The sequence below is a fragment of the Pipra filicauda genome, unplaced genomic scaffold, assembly GCF_003945595.2.
Source record: "Pipra filicauda isolate LSUMZ 115617 unplaced genomic scaffold, ASM394559v2 scaffold9_size5747161_pilon, whole genome shotgun sequence".
Lineage (NCBI taxonomy): Eukaryota > Metazoa > Chordata > Aves > Passeriformes > Pipridae > Pipra > Pipra filicauda.
Genome location: NW_024105198.1, coordinates 5,150,150 through 5,167,352, shown reverse-complemented (window position 1 = coordinate 5,167,352; position 17,203 = coordinate 5,150,150). Strand labels below are relative to the sequence as shown.

The following is a 17,203-nucleotide window of genomic DNA, read 5'->3' as shown; positions in this document are numbered from 1 at the left end:
AGGGAGGGCTTTGCAAGAGCGGAGAGCAAGAAATGTATCCAATGATAAAGTTGGAAAAGCACCCTAAAATGGCAACCTGCCTGGGAAAGTTGGTCCCTTCCTGGGGAAGGATGGTGTGAATGAGCTGTGGAAAGCCCTTGCCACTCTCACAGTAGGCAGATCCTTGAAAGCTCTTGTGCAAAGGCTGCAGCCTCAGACTGTGGAAACAAAACTAGCATCAGGCACAGGAGGTGTGGGGAGAGGTGGAGGTGTTCAGACAGGCACCTCCAGCTGTATCCCAGTCATACCTGTGTGTTCCCCCAGCTCGAACTGTGCTACAGAGAGGGCTCCAGCAGCCCCTCTATGCTCCCTCATGGTGGGTCATGGGTTATCTGTCTCTGGGATCTGTGGATCTTGGAGCGTGTCAGATGCTCAGCAGTATGTCACCCTCATTCCTCTTGTTTTTACAGGGCGGAGGCACAGTTTGTAGCATGTAAAATGCAGCCAGGGGCATAGGTGGCATCGCTTGTATATGCAGAAAGTGAATTGTTGCTGTAAAGCGACAGCAGGAGCACCGTGTTTTACAGCCCTAGGGTTAGGTGAGGTGGGAAATTCTGCTTAATAAGTCACTGTGCCAGCTACTGCCTCAGTTTAGTTCTGGGTTTTGGTGTTTTTCCTGACCTGTAGACTCTGTAAAATCCTTGATAGACAAAGCTATTCCTGCTGTTCCATCTTTTTCCCTCCCAATTTGGATTAAAGAGTTAGGATCAGCCCCTCATCTCCGTTATTTTGAAATCCGGTGGGATATCAACAAGCCTGCACTTCAGGTGCTGGGACTGACAATAGTCATCTGGCAATAAAATCAATTAAAATTAATAATTAAGGAAAACTTCACCTTCTGACTCTGCTATGAACTTTGAACTTACAAACCTCAACTAATCAATTGATGACTTGGTGCCAGGATTGTTTATTCAGGGTCAGCAAAGGCTAATCAGAAAAAAATCACATTAGTTGTATTCCAAAAAGAAAATGTGACTGTAAAGGAGGTGATGCTTTCTCCTGATGCCAGTGTTCATCAAAATCAGTAAACTGTAACTGCATTGAAAAATGCTGCTGGCACTGCTGTAAGAATCAGGCCTTTGTTACTAATTAGATGTGAAATGCTGGTTCTGTGATTAAGTGGTAGTAAGTAAATGTTTCTCTTGTGCATATGGGCAGCGAGAGTATCCTATTCATTCTCTATGGGAAAGGGGAGGAATGTTCCTGAGTCAGAAACAAGGACATCCCTCTCACACAGTGTGTGTCTCTGTTTTATGTACAACTCAAAGCCGCTTTAATTCTCATCCAGTAAGCAGCTCATTTTAATCTACTCGAGAGAGACTGATACAACACCACACTACTTAATGATTTGATGATGGATAGTTAATAATGAAGTTTATTATATAGGTAAATTGAGATCATTTTGTTCTGCCACAAAATTTTTAATTTCTCAAGGTAGCAGAGATGTGCTTGTTTTTTACCAGCTGATAATCTGAGCAAAGTATCTCAGTGAATACTGCACTGGAATTTGGATACACAGAGCTCCATGTTTGTGCTCGTTCACTCACTTGCCCTCTGAGTCTGTTCTGTGGCTGTGCCACTCCTGTGAGACATGCAAGAGGAGAGCCTTGGATAAAATTGGGGTTTGTGTATAGTCTAGGGATGTTTCCTAGGTCTTTTGCTATTTTCTAAATGTTTGTATGTAGAGAAAATTCAGTTATGTGTATAACTTGCACAATAAATGCTTTGCAGAGATCTTAAGGTGTGTTACACTAATTGTTGACAGTTTGCTCTGCAGCTCTGTGTCAGATTATCAGTCTGTTCCTTTTTATTGCCAGTATGACCTGAACATAGCAGCTAATGCTGGCGTGGCCACAGATGTCCATCCTGCCTCCTGGTTGCAGATCTGATGCTGGCAGCTCTGCTGCAGATTTCTGTGGTGAAGGACTGTGCTCCATTCCTGCATCACTGTACCTGCAGTGGCCACTTCCTCCTTTTGTGTTTATTTACTGCCTGTGCTGCAGGGAATGCAGTCAACAAAACCCATTTAAATGCTCAAAACCCTTGTTCAATAAATACACTCGCCAAGAGACACTTTGGCACCCTGTGTTGAGTGTGTGGCTTGAAATATAGCTGAAATAGCAGGGAAAACTCTTAAAAACTGTGTGTAAATGCTCTGTTAGAGTGTTGTGCAAATTCTGAGGGATTTGTGGAGCTGAAGTGTTCTTGTTTCCTGACAGGCGCTGATGATCATCACAGTATGGGTTGTCCTGAAGAAGAATAGGGAACACAGGCTGGAGAAAGCAGGCCTGGAGGAGAAGTCAGACAGCATTCCCTCTGAAATCTGGGGATTAGAAATATTTGCGGAAATGATACAGTGTATTTTAAGCAACTTACGAAACATTATTTAAAGGATTAAAAACTTGGATGCCGAGTGTACAAAGGATAGGAGAAGGATTCTGGGAAAGCTGTAAGACTCTTGGGTGGCAGCCAGTACCAGCCTGCCAGTTGTTCCTGTCTATAATTATGCCAGCATTAGTGCTTTCATAAATCTTGGGAGAGAAGGAGCGGAGAGGCTATTTCCAGGCTATTAATGCCAGGATAATTAGAAATATCGGCCAGCCTCTCCAATTAGTGCCAATAGAATCCAAAATACCAGCCAGTCTGAGTAATTTGAATACCAGTTGGTCTCTGAGTGAGTCTGGGGAATGTACAATACCAATTCTACAGGAGAAATATATACAATATCAGAGTTTGTACTGTTATAAAGTTGAAGATAACTTAGATGTTTGGCAGTCTTGGCAAAGTTTTAACCCACCAGTTTGATAAATGAGAGTTTCCTTGGCCCGTTGCTCTCAGTTCAGGCATTGTGCTACAGGTGAGATTGTCCATGACTTTTCCTTTTTAGCCAGCATTGCTTTATCAAACACATGCTTAGTATTTGGTCATTTTGTTCTCTTGGAAAAAAGCATAGGTAAATCACTAAAAAAACCTACATTCTTAAGCAGAAATAAAAAATAAATGTTTTCAATTGTTTATGAGTAGTAAAGTCATCAAAGAGTTGGAGGAAAATTAATTTAATGCAACTCAACCTATAAAAGAGAGTTTGCATAGGGAAGAAAAAAAATATATTCTTGATAGTCTTACACTGATGAATGGATATTTTACTGAAACACGGGATTTCTAATGTGGTTTTGTGTAGTGTGGAGTTTACACGCATTATTGCTGAACTGGGATGTATGGTCACCTATCTTTTTCGTCCTAAAGTAATTTTATCATAGAACTCTATAACTAGGGAATTTAGATCTGAAAAGGTTTTCTCATTTTACAAAATGATTCTCTTCTAATTCCATCTCTTAATTTGCTTGATCCATACAGTAATGTTACAGCTGGAGCAGGTGGGTGAAGTTGAAGGAGACTGTGTACGAAACCAAGTTCCAGAACAAGTGTAGGCTCACTGTGTATAAATAAAAGTTAGGGCTGTTTGCCAGTGTGATAAATGTCCCTTCAGTGCCTCCACATTGTTATTCCGTGCTGGAGATCTGCATGATTGTTTCTAGCTTGAAAAACACGTTCTGGAGATACACTACAAACATTTTAGGGAGTTTTTCCTTCTGTGTTGTAGTCTGAGGGAAAATAAGTAGAAATTGGTAGGAGCTGGAGAATGGCCAAGTAAAAAATGCATGTCCCACTCAGGCATTTTTGAGATCTTTAGTGGCGAAGTGATGTATTGAGCATGGAGGAAGAATGGGGTGTGGGAGGGCAGAGCAAACCCGAGGAGGCAGCAGCAGGTGAAGCTGTTGTCTGCAGTGAGGGACGCCTATATAGATAATAAAATAATAATTAAAAATTGTAGAGACAGGTGCCAAAGATAGTAAATGGCATAGCAGAGCTTTTCAGTCAGAAGAAGTTGCAGAGATAATTCTGTCTCCTGCACCTATCTGAGCCCATGGATGTCATTTGCCAGGCTTCTACTCTGCTGTGCTTAATAATGTAATTGTCCATTAATTTTGCATTCAGGTATTGAAATTAAAAGCCTTTAAACTGCTTCAGCTCTGTTAGATATTATTTATGAAGAGTTGAGCAGTCCATGCCCTTTCTCCAGAAAGATTTCAAATTGATCATTTCCTGCATGTGACATAGTATGAAACCAGATATTCCTTGTTGGTTTAGGCTCTCTGCCCTGCAAACAGCTCAGCTTAATTTTTACCCCAGGGTGTACCAAGTTGGGGTGCATTGAAAAGGTTTTTGTGTGGTTTTAAATGTGGTGAGGTGAAGGAGAGAACTTCTGAGTGCCCTTATCCTCAGCCGTGCTGGTTTGTACCTGAGGAAGGATTTGGGAGCTGGAGAGGTGTCTCGATACCCTCTCTGGCTGCTGCCCCATCTTGGCTTTGTCAGGATGGATCACTGTTCCAGGTCATGCTGATGTGAGACTTCCATAAACCATCCCTCTGGTATCCAAGTTTCTTACCAAAGCTGCACACTTCCCAACAAATCCTCTTCACTCATCATATGCTCCAAGCAGTGGGGTCGGTGCAGAACTGGCACGTTAAATATTCCTCTGTGATTAATACATCTATTTTGCCCTGGAGAGCAGAGCATGGGGCTGGTTGTACCTGGGTTGTCCCGCTGGGTCTGGCCATGGCTCGACCGTGGGGAGCGAGAGCCCTCTTGTGGGATAGAGAATTCCTGAAGGACCAGGGAGGGATGGAGGTACGGAGGGTAGAGCTTGCAAGAAATGTTGGCTGCACCTTTCCTGTGCCTCTGTGACTGAGTGGATTGAGGGATGATTTTACCCTTAATTTGCCTGGTTTTTTGTTAATGAGTGGGATAAATCACGTTTCAAGCAGAATGCCAGGAGCTGTAGATACATCTCACAAATATAAAACAGGCTGACTGTGCTGATCTGTGGGATTTTGGGAGCAAAGCAGCGCTGTCAGTGCTTACACAGCCTCCTTTGCACAGTGCCTGTATGGAAACATCCAATTCTAATATCGTTTAACAGCTTTTTAAAATAAGCACTGTGTGGTTTTTGTTTCATAGCGATCCAATTACAGATTTCTCTCTTTCTAGGGAAAGAGGAACAGTGGTTTCAGAGAATGTTACTTCGGGAGCCAGAAGCATTGCAAGCTGACTAAACTTTGTCCAGCTTTGGGTTACACCTTCCGATTAGCGGCCCAGAATGACATCGGTACTAGGTAAGCTACCCAAGGTACACATTTATTTGAGGAAAAAGTGATAGCTGGAAAGTTTAACTATCAGTGACAGTATAAAGAGGAATTTCTGAGGGGGATTTTTGTTTATTTTTTTCTCTTCGTGGTTTTGAGTTAAAGCTGCACCTTCCCTGGTGGTATCCTTCAGGTCTCAGGGAATTGCCCTATACCATCAGCATGATGAGGTCAACCTAAGAAGATAGGCTCCTTTTGAGGTGTTAAATGGTGTTTTGTGATCTATTCCTAATACAAAAAGAATACATCTGTTATGTAAAATTCCCACTAGGGACCTCTGTGAACCAAGAAAAACAAGCAAGAGGAAGTTGAGTTACAGATTTTGAAAGGAATCTTGATATATTTATTTTTCTGGTTTAAAGCAAAGCCCTTCTGTCTCTTTTCAACAGTACAGTCCCTTCCTTCTTCCTCAGGACTGGCAGGGCTGGCTGATGGGGTGGGAAAGAAGGGGGAGAGAGCCAGGACCGTGACAGGACAGACACACTCAGGGACACTGAAAGATGGGATTTAGCTTCTGCTTTTCCTTGCACATTAACAGATGCACTCAGATGAAGATGGTAAGAAATCAGACTTAGTTCAATCCTCTGGGAGCTGCAGGGGAGCACTGGGATAAAATGTTCTGCAGCTGAGGACCAGAGTGTGCCCAGAGACATCGTGTTGCCGGGGCTGTGTGTACTCTCCTGTGCTCATGGAAGGAAAGTAGGCCAGGAAGAGTTTAGCTGTGAAGAAACCAAACATCCAGTGCTCTTGTGTACTCCTTTATTGTCCTTCTTAGCTAAACAGGATCTAATCATTATTACAAGAAGGACACAAAAAGAAACACTAGTGGTACATAACAATGTGTTCGGTGGAGGGAGATTCCTGTATTGTTCTCTTTTCTAAAGCACAAACCTCTGTGTAACATATAGCTTTAAAAAGCTGCTTTATTCATGGTCCTGTGTTTTCTCTGAGATGCACTGAGACCATTCATGTATGCACAGTCCCTTTTCCCAGTTGAAATAATACTTGATCTGGAAAGCGGGAGGGCTTGAGCTGCTGAGTGTAACTGGAAGGGATTTGGGATTGTGCAAAGTTCCCAGTTCTGGCATCTCTTTTCTTTGCCAGATTCCAGATTTTTAAAATACCTTAGGGTGTGTTTCAACATCCCCCCACACACCTCTTCCCCCTGCCCTTTTTTTTGTTTTCCCTATTTTTTTTATCCTCAAGACTATCAAGCAGGAAGTGAACTAAGAACTATATTTATGGTCAGCTGCTCTGTGCTAATCTGTGAGATAAGCACCAGCAGCATAGGGCTTATTTTATAGGCAGCACTCAAAATTATGACATGATAATGTCATCTAACACTTCATGTCATAAGATGGTTTTGATTGGTTGTAATGCTTGTGGACTTACCATCTAAGATGATTTTTTCTTGTTCAGGTGTTAGTTATATGTGGATTATTTAACTATAAGAGTATTTCAACAAAAATGCTATTTTTGAGGAAGGAGACTTAAAAAGGAGATGTCCTTTTCTGTGTATTAAATTTGTGGTATAACTTTAAGGCAGAAAATAAGTTCGTACTTTGGAAACATAGATTTGAACATTGCAAGAACATTACCTTAACTTGAGAGTTCTTTGTTCTCTCCCCAAAATTTCACCAGAATCTGTCCATTTAAAACTCTGTTCTCAAATTTCCATTGTACATAATATATTCTGCATGGAAATTTGACAGAACTGTTCCACACTTGCTCATCTCCTGCCTGTTGTTTTAAGGATGCTGGGATTTGACAAAAGGAGAGCTTGCATCCCCTTGGCCACAGGTGTTCTCTCTGGTTGCAGCCTGAGCTGTGCAAAACTTTATGCTCAGCTTAAAATGCAAAGAAGTTTGGGCAGGGAAAGTCAGGAAGGAGTAGGGCCAGCCTGGAGGGCTGGAAGGTGTCTGTGCCTGCACCAGGCAGCTCCTACGTGATGCTGAGCATGTATGGGCAGGACTGGATAAATTTTTCCTGCTTTCTTTGGAGGGGGATGTCTGAAGCGGTGGGACTAGGTTTGCTGAAGAACTCACCTCTCAACGGTGTAGCTTAAATAGAAATTGTGTTCTGAGTTTGTGGTAGTTGTAGTCTGAGCATCTCAAGTTCAACATCCAAAAGTTAAATACTTTAGACTTTATTTCCTATATTTTAGTTCCCTTATGCTACTTGACATTTTCCTCTACTTCACTGTTAATAGCAAGTTAATATTTTTAGGCAGTCAAATATTTTTTCCAGTATAATTGTGATGAAATCTGTAAAATGACTGTGAGGACACATAATCCTGCATTTTTTTTCTATTTTTAGTTCTGGCATTTCCTAACTGGGCGTTCATCTTTTCCACCTAGGCAATTTGAATGTTGTCCACATTTTTTGAAAATATTAAATAACCCCCTAAACTTCGATGTGTTTAGAGGAATGTAGTTTTGTTTTGTTTGTGTGTTTTAATATTCCTCTCTCTCCTTCTGTGTCTCTGAGCAGTGGGTACAGCCAGGAGGTGGTTTGCTACACTGCAGGCAATATTCCTCAGACCCCTTCTGCACCAAGGCTTGTTCGAGCTGGTGTTACGTGGATCTCATTGCAGTGGAATAAAGTAGAAGGATGTACACCAGAGGAAGTGATTTCCTACACCCTGGAAATTCAGGAAGAAGATAATGTAAGTGCTGTGTTGCTGTAAAGTGCATGACTTAGACTGGGTTTTCATTTGTCAATTGAAGATCACTGAGAAGAACATGGAATGCTGCTTTGGAGGGCCTTCCAGGAGTACTGGGTATTTGGCAGGACGGAGCTGTGTGATTTGTTCTGCTCTGCAGCAGAATTAATTATGAATCCTTAGCTAAAAATCTGTACTGTCAGCCATGATTACTTACAAAGCTGCACAGGAGTCTGTGAGTGTAGGGCAGCTTGTCCTTAACCAGTTCAGTCTGCTCTGTCCTTACTGCTCTGTGGTGTGTGTTGTGTCATCTGTCACTTCCAGTTCTGTAACAGGTTAAACTGCCACAAGTGGTTTTGTGCTTATTTTGCAGCAAAATTATATTATTTAGGGCAGCTGCACTATGCCTCTAGAGGAAAATTATTGTGGTCTTGCAGCTTAAAAGTAATAATAATAATAGAAAAGCACTCAGCTATGAAGCTCCTTTGCTATAATGTGTTGTAGCTGTAATACAGGGAGCACTTTCTCAGACTCCACAGTTATGGGAATTTGTTTGGTTTTGTGTTTTTTTGTTTTTTTTTTTAGGATAGCGTGTTTCACCCGAAGTACACTGGAGAGGAGCAAGCCTGTACTGTGAAGAATCTCAGAAGAAGCACACAGTATAAATTCAGGGTAAAATCTCTTTCCTCTTGTCTTTGCATAGTGTGTTCTGTGTTGGGTTTTTTCCAGGCACTGTAGAAATCCTTTAATACTCCCTCCAAAACTGAGTCATCAAGTAGAAGTGTACTTTATACTGCAACCTAACAGATTAAACTGTTAGTTGTATTTTTACTTTTATCACAGGATATGCTGTTACTCAGCATTTTTGGAACAAATGTAGTTCTCAGTGCCATGTACTGTCAGGTAGGATGTTGTGAGAGTGTGGCTCAGGGCATGAGGTAATTTTAGTTGGCTGCATTGCTCCCAAAATGTTCTGTGGTCACAAATCCCATCTTAATTCTACAGAGTGGAGCAAATGCTGCAGGGCACCCAGCGAGCACAGCTCTCCTCCCCAGCCCAGGGCTTTTCTTCCCCTGGCAACCAGAAATTGATGCTTTTTTGTCTCATATGTCCACGTGGCTGGTTTGGAGCTGTTTTTTAGCAAGTGTTGGTATCTCCTGCTCTGTGGGTGCTCCTAAACACAGACCCCCAAGACTGTCCACTGTAGTGGCTCCACAGGATGTGCCATCTGGAGCACAGTGTCCCTCTGGAGATGGGCAGATGTCTGTGAAGCCAACATCATCTCTGCTCCCATCAGCAAACGGAGTCAGTATCTGGAAGCAGCTTCGTGTAATTTGTAAACAGCACAGGGAGAGGAGGATGCCACAGGCTTGTGTCGATTCAGAAACATTTGGCTTCTGTATGTCTTTGTATATTCAGAAGCAGGAAAAAGAAAACTTTACCCAAAGACTCATTTAAATCATAGAATGGTTTGGGTTGGGTCTTAAAGATTATCTTATTCCAATCCCCTGCCACGGACAGGGACACCTTCCACTAGACCGGGTTGCTCAGAGCTCCATCCAACCTGACCTTAAACAATTCCAGGGATGGGGCATCCACAGCTTCTCTGGGCAACCTGTTCCAGTGTCTCACCATTCTTACAGGGAAGAGCTTTTTCCCTGCTCTGTGGGACAGAAGACCTTGTGAAGTTGCGTAAAGAACTACCCAAAGAATTGGGAGGTTGTTTCAGTGTCACTCACAGATGTTGCCTTTTAGTTTAGTATTGTAAAAGCTACTGTGTCTGGCTGAGGAAAGAGGACACTTCGTGCTTCTCTACAGCCTTGATTCCACATTAAACACGGATTTTAGGAAACTGTGTTGACATCAGAGCAAATTTGTAGGCTGGTGACATTGGCTACAGACACAACTTTGATCTGACTTTTAATTGTGTGATTACTGATACTTGGAATTATTTCGTTTTAAGTAGCAGTTTGAAATACCCCAAACCCAAAAAATGACAAAGTATTTGTCATAGTTTTGATTATTTTTTTTTTAGGAGCAAATAACTGCAAGTTGCCACAGTTATTTAAAAAAGTGAATTTTTTTTTAAAGGGAAAACCAACACTGCTTTTGTCTTAAACATACCACGATCTATTGCTGCTGGAGGGAGGGAAAAATCAATGTTTGTAAAGAAACAACATGACAATCTAATATCTGTTATTAGAATCCCACACGCTTTGGGATGTGACATATTTTCCAGCTTAATGACATTTGTGCAATTTCTAAAAGAAGTCTCATGCAGAACTGTCAGAAAAGCAGGTACAATAAACAAGGGTGAACTTGTGGTTTTGTTTCAGCTGTTTGCTTCTAATGTGGAAGGGAAGAGCTCTCCCAGCGAAGTGTTGGTCTGCACAACAAGCCCGGACAGGCCAGGACCTCCAACCAGACCTGTTATTAAGGGGCCAATAACATCTCATGGCTTTAGTGTGAAATGGGGTAAGGCACTTCAGTTTGTCCCGGTAAAGCTTTTTGGGGGTCATCATAAATTCAAATAAAATTATGTAAATATGTGTTAGATTTTTCATGCTACTTCTCAGTCCAAAGTTGAACGTGTCTGGAGAGCTTGACAGCTTAATTTTTTTTAATATTGTAAAAAGTATCTAGAGGCTCTTGTGCTTTCAGAATCAAAAATGTTGTTTGTTTTCACTGACTAACTCACACTCAAGTGCATTTTCAGGCTTTTCATTTTCCATTTCATGTCCCATTGCAGCATCATTCCAGCTGCTTCCTTTAATAATGGGGCAAGCCCCCAGGCAGCTTCTCTCTCAGTGCTTTTTCCATGAATTTTGTTTGAATCATCATTATCCAGCCGCCTTATTCTGATTGATGCTGAAAATTAATGTCTCTTACCTACTGCTGCTGCAGTTTACTTGGTGTAGTTGATGTGGAGGAGAAGGAGCAGAATCAGGAACAGGTTCTGTAGTCTTTTTGGTATCTTACACTCCTAATCTTGATTTACTGACAACTTGCCTCATTTTTTCAGATCCTCCACAGGATAATGGTGGTTCAGAAATCCTGAAGTATCTACTAGAGATTTCTCAAGGAAGTCCAGAAGGTAAACTTGAAACAAGTTGTCTCTGTTTCAATCCACTATGGCTAACATAAAGAACTCCTGACCCTTTGGACTATTATTGTTATTATCTTTAATGGCCTAATGTTGCACATGTGATTGAATGTGAGTTACATACTTGCAGCCTTAAAACCTGAAGTGTTCTTGGGGAATTTGGTTTGGATTTGGGGAGATTTTGTAGTGTATTCTTTTCCAATTAGTTCTTTTTCTCTTAATTAGTACTGGTAGAATTCTAGGTTATGTGGCTGAACCTAGAAATATTTATGTTTATATTTGTGTATAAATATATATATTTATATTTTGTACATTATATAATATTTAAATTTGTGAGTATTTTTATGTGTGTTTACGTGTGTTATATCTTTACGTGGGAATAGTCTTCACAGTGATAGTAACACTAATGACTTTCCTGAAACATATGGTTTGTGGAAAACCACATTAAGGATTTTCCTTCTTCCTGGACACTCCTAAACTTGTTGCATTACAGTTCTCTAAACTTGAATATATCTTATTTTTAGCAAATCAATGGGAAGTGGCATATAGTGGCTCGGCTACAGAATATACCTGTACTCACTTGAAACCAGGCACTTTGTATAAACTCCGGGCATGCTGTATCAGCACTGGTGGACACAGTCAGGTGGGTATTATCTAACAGTAAGGACTATTGGGTTTATATTTTTCTGAGATTTATCTGCTCGTTTTGGTAACATGCTTCTGCTTTAAAAAGAAGGGGAATGTTTTTCCCGTAGCACAGTAAAGCTATGCTGATGGCTTATGTTGCAAGTTGCTGAATGTCAGAAGACCTCTGTGTGTACCTGATTTTAGTTTCAGCAAATTGCAATTTAGTGAGATTCTGTTTCCTCGGAACCAGTCTGTAGGTGTTTATATTTACACTAGAAAAGACCATCATTTTCATCTCATGTGGCCACTTGCTTGAAAAGGCCACAGACTCTCATGTGCATGACCCTGTACTGACCAAAGCTGGTGGCTGGAGATGTAGAAAAGGGTGGTTTGTTGTAACAATTATTTTTCATATGGATGAATTATTTTAAATTTTTAATTTCCCTTTTCCAGCCACTGATTCCTGTAATTCCCTTCTTTGACTGAAATTCATTTTAGTATCTATACTATTATTCCTCCTGCTTTATTTTTTTTTCTCATGTAAGATTGAGTACTTTAGACCTTGACATTATTTTAAAAACAAGGAAAATTAAAATAGAGAACCCCATGTGTGCTACAGTTTTGAGGATGGTAATGAAGGAACTCTGTTAATTGGATTTGTGAGTAACACGCTTGATAGCATCTCCTCTCCTTTATTGTTTACATAAATCTCTACTAAGTGGTGGATGTAGAAAACAATTTCTTGTGCCACTTTCTAACCATGCCTCACTTTGTAGGTGCTAACTGCAGTTCTGCTCTCTTGCAGTGCTCTGAAAGTTTACCTGTCCGTACGCTGAGCGTGGCACCGGGGCACTGCCGGGCACCCAGGGTCCTGGGGAAGCCAAAGCACAAAGAAGTGCAGCTACAGTGGGGTAAGACAGTGGAGCATCTCCCTGTTGGACAGCTTTGATCTTGATTGTTATTTGCTGACCTTGCCTTAGTCTTTATTTGCATTGCTCGTGAAAAGTTGCGGTTCGTCCTGGTGAATGGGAAGTTGCAAAGCGAAGTCAGTGCAAGTCAGAAGTGCAACTTCCTATCAGCTGTGGTGGCTCTCTGTTGGGTTTGTGAAGTTACCTGTCCTCTGGTTGTCTTTAAGGCCTTACACTGTGCTCCAGTTTTGTTAGTGAGGTCCCATCTCTGTCAAGACTACAAAGTATCGACTATATTAAAATACCTATCTTTTTATTCCTCTGTTTATGCAAAAACACCCTGTGATTCAAAAATCTTACTTTATTCCTTTGCAATATTGACTTAGCAGAAATGTTTTGCTACTTCTAATATATGAATTCTCTCAAAAATTTGAGTTAGAGCATATTGAGGATTTTGGGTGGCATTTGAACCCTGATCCACTTTATAACACACACAATCCATTGGACACCTGTAATTTTGCAAAGGTCTTGGACCATGATCATGACACTGAACTGTCAAAAATGCACATTTTTTAGAATAGAAGGCACATGCCAGTATCCAACAGACTTCTTCTTTACCATGATAACGTTGCAGCATGCAGGTGTCTTCGGGGCATCATTTGTTAAGCTACATTCTAGATCAGTACAATTTCTGACTGTCAAACATATTTCAACACCAGTAAAAATTCACCTGTACATCCAAGATACCATATTGTTTCCTGGAAGCCTGCACCCCTTTTAGTGGACACTGCTTTTCAGAACCCCAGGCAGGTTAATTCTGTGGTACTGGCTTGTAACATAACATGCAAGTATTATCAAATACATTGTTTTCATTGGGGGAAAAAGGTGCAGTCCACAAAAAATTAGTTTTCCTGGCCCATGTCCTGATGTTATTAACAAACTAAATGATTTCTTTTAGATGTCCCTCCGTCAGAAAGTGGCTGTCCTGTCTCAGAGTACAGTGTGGAAATGACAGCCCCTGAAGAAGTTGTTTCTGAAGTGTATCATGGGCCTGACCTGGAGTGCACCGTCAGCAACCTCCTTCCTGGGGCAACGTATGGGTTCAGAGTGAGGGCTCTGAACGATGGTGGGGTACGTGTGCTGGCTTTTTATCCCTGGAGATGGTACTGACCTGGAATGGGAGATTCTGGACAGTGATTGTGTTAGTGCTGGTGATCAGAAAGGTGAAGGGGAGATGGGCAAAAGAAAAGAATGTGAGAAATACTTTAAAGGAACTTTGGAGGAGGAGCTGCAGTTTTAATCTCCTTTTAAAAGGAGGCTTCAGGTACTCCTGAATATGATCTGACTGGCAAAAATGAGCTGCACTGAAACATGCAAAATCCCTGCCCAAAGTAATATCTGCTTACGAGGGTGAATCTGTTTATTCCCTTTCCACTGCATTTCCTATTTTTTGTTTTCAACTGTGTAAAAAATAAGTATTGCAATTTCACTCCAGTGTTGATATGTTTTGAGGGAAACTGACATTTCTGAGGAATTTTTTTGTTTTAATTTGAAAAAATGCTTTATAGATTTCATGGAGGTTTTTTTATAATACGATTTCCTTGCAAGAAGTACCTTCCCAGTTACATCAGAAATTCTGTCTGATGTTCATGGAGATCTGTTGAAAGAGCTTTTTTTTTTTTTAGTGAGGTTTGGGTTGGTTCTGTTTTGCCTCTGAGAGCATCATTCCAAGGGTGTTATATAAAGACAGTTCCAGCAAAGCTACATTCATTGATGTCTTTCTTCCCAGGAAATCTCGGTGACAAACATAACACAAAGGTTTAAAATTACTTGCTTACTGTTAAAACCTAAGACTGCAAGACTATAAAGATGTTTTGTCTTAAAAATACTCCCTGTTTTGTTTTTGTGAAAAATAAATTAAATACACTTGGAAATATTAGATTTACTTGCTGGAAAGAAAGCCATTGTGTTGGTTTTTTTTTTTTTTTTTTTTGCAGAACAGTTAAAAAAAATTGCAAAGCATTTCTACTTCCACCTTTTGTTAAATGGGGGGATCTGGTTCTGGTTTGGTTGGGTTTTTCTATCAGATGCATAATAGGGGAGAGTGTTCTCTACCAGATTCTTCCTCCTATTTGGTAAAGAAAACAACAAAAGTCAATAAATGAGATTTTTTTGACATGTCCATTCTTCGTAAGTCAAACAAAGCCATCAGTGTTGTCTTTTCTCAATAGCAGATATCCTGACATGTCCGTTGGGAAGTTTTCTGAGGTTCATAATTTCTGTGTTGTTTGGCCTTTGTAGTAGCTCATTTTTTTCATACTTGGTAATATTGCACTACGAAATAAGTAAATATTAAGGTTTTTCTTCTGGTTGCTTCCAGTGAAGTTCCTTTGTTCTGGAGAACGATTTCTAATTAGTTCAGGGACGTTCTGAGCAAACTTCACTCTTCCACTCGGGAGGCCTCAGAAAGGCTGTTTTGCTGTTATCTCCTCTCCTTGCACTGCTGGCTGAAGCCCGTTTTCCAGACTCTTGAAAATTGGCTTTTCTTTTGCTAATATGCATTTAAATTATCCTCCTACCAAGGGCTCAGAAGTTGTCTGAGCAGTTGGCTGAGCTGCCCGTGGAGCGGAGCCGTCCGTGCCGTGTCTGCAGCGTGTCCCTGCACGTTGTACCAGACTGGGGCTCCAGCACATCCTGTCCTTTTAGAATTAACCTGTGGCAGACATTTTATGTAAAAGAAGCTGGATTTGGACTCCAATATGTGCTTTACTGTTGCTGTGCTCCTCCTTATATCCATGAGAAGCTGGCTATGCCAGGCTTTGGCACTGGTGTGTGAACACATTGTGCTAAGGTGAGGCAGAGGGACACAAACTGTCCCTCAGTTAACTGAGTGCACATTCTCACTTTTGGGTAAATTGGAGGTGTTTTATGCTTTCATGGGCATTCACTGTCACACAGGAGGATGTACATCCTGTCTGCCTGTTCCTGAGCTTACCTCATTCTTTAACTTGCAGTCATTTACGTGGTCTCATCCTGAGCTCTGGTGTTTGGTGCCGGGTGTTGGGATTCCAGTCTGTCTTTTGAGAAAGTTTAGTGCATTGAAAAAGGTCCTGTGCTGTTCTTGGAAAGCCTTTGAGGGATAGGAGATGGGTGTGTGCTTGTATATTAATGTACAGACACCTTGTTCCTCTCTAGTACGGTCCATACTCGGAAGCCACAGAGGTCACCACAGCAGCAGGACCACCAGGCCAGTGCAGAGCACCTTCCCTGTCCTTCCTGTCCGACACACGTGTACTTGTGAGCTGGGAGGTAAGTCAGGTGCTCTGGTTGCTTCATTCCATCTTGCTTATCCAAACCAATACGGTCACCACAAAACTCAAAAGTCAGCTTGAGAGCTGTTCAGTGGCCTGGAACTGTCTTTTTGTGCAAGAAAACTGTATGCAGAAACTTCTATTGTATGAAAGCATCTTCTCTGCTTTAATTTGAAGACTTCCATAAGGCTGGTCATGAGTCATCCAGACCAGGATTCAGATATGAGACCTCCTGCTCTGGCATCAGATGATAGAGCACTGGTGGGGTAGAAGTGCTTTCTGCAGACTTTTAAGCACATCAGCATGTCCTGAGGTTGAATTGTGAAGACAAATATTTGGTTTTGGCTGAAAGTGGAGTCTCTGATACGAAATTAACTCTGCATAAATGCTTACAGTGTAGGGTTTTTTCTCCTCAGAAATTGTTTGTCTCTACCCCAAATATTTACTTTTATTTTAGTTTGTGTGGATTCCTCCGCCATTCTTCAGGATCTTAGGCATTAGACTCTTAAAATAAGTGTTAGCTGAATTGCACAGGGGTTAATTGGGTTTATTAAGAAAAAATTGTGTAATTAAAGCAGAATTCAAGGGCTGTTGCCATAGATAACATTGTGATATGGAGCAGCAGGGCTTTAGTTCTGCCACAGACTTTCATTGAAAACTTTAAAAATCATTCCACCCCTGTTTCTATTGGGTTCCTCCCCCAGACAATGCCCCTGTTGAGAAAAAAGTTACTGACATTCATGAGATGTTCAAATAAATCAATTGAGTTAACAACATACCTAATTACAAATATAGTCTACATTTAATGTTATGAGAGACAGATATGCATCAGTGCAGTTTGGGGGTATTCATGTTTTTTGCAAAATTTTGTGACTCTAAGCTAGAAATCACAATGAACTTTTAAGTGTTGCCTTCTATTGGCCAGGGATTTGCTCTCCCCAGCCATGAGGGGATGCAGCAGTGTTTCTGGTAGGCTCTGTATTTATTTGCAGGAGATATGTGTTTATTCTAGCTAAAAATGAAGCTGTGGTAGGAGTAATGTGGTTTGCAGTGGTTATGTTTTCTTAAAGAGTGTCATTTTTTGGCTGATATGAATATGAAGGAAAAACAGTGAACCTCTGTGAAGTATTTTGGCTGGAGAGCACACTGTGGTGCCTACTGTGGTACCTTTTTTACATGCTATTTTAAAAATCTGGTTTAGCAGTTCTGAATGCAATTACTAAAATAGCTGGAAGCTCCAAGGCAGAGCCAGAGAAGTCCATGTGTGTGTGCAGGGTGGGCATTATGGTGTGCAGGGATGCTCTGGATCCTTTTACTGGAAATTACACCTTGCATGCCATAATCAC

At 41.1% G+C, this 17,203-nt stretch overlaps 1 protein-coding gene across 2 annotated transcripts in view; it reads left to right on the top strand.

Moving 5' to 3' along the window:
• Nucleotides 1-17,203, top strand: part of FNDC3B (fibronectin type III domain containing 3B) — a 191,305-nt gene that overhangs the window by 138,480 nt on the left and 35,622 nt on the right. For both annotated transcript variants that reach the window (XM_027724625.2, XM_027724627.2), the window contains exons 12-20: nucleotides 5,092-5,216; nucleotides 7,737-7,911; nucleotides 8,494-8,580; nucleotides 10,245-10,383; nucleotides 10,931-11,002; nucleotides 11,536-11,654; nucleotides 12,444-12,549; nucleotides 13,505-13,677; nucleotides 15,742-15,855. In XM_027724625.2, coding sequence (XP_027580426.1) covers nucleotides 5,092-5,216; nucleotides 7,737-7,911; nucleotides 8,494-8,580; nucleotides 10,245-10,383; nucleotides 10,931-11,002; nucleotides 11,536-11,654; nucleotides 12,444-12,549; nucleotides 13,505-13,677; nucleotides 15,742-15,855 — 1,110 coding nt within the window. The remainder of the gene's footprint in view (nucleotides 1-5,091; nucleotides 5,217-7,736; nucleotides 7,912-8,493; nucleotides 8,581-10,244; nucleotides 10,384-10,930; nucleotides 11,003-11,535; nucleotides 11,655-12,443; nucleotides 12,550-13,504; nucleotides 13,678-15,741; nucleotides 15,856-17,203) is intronic.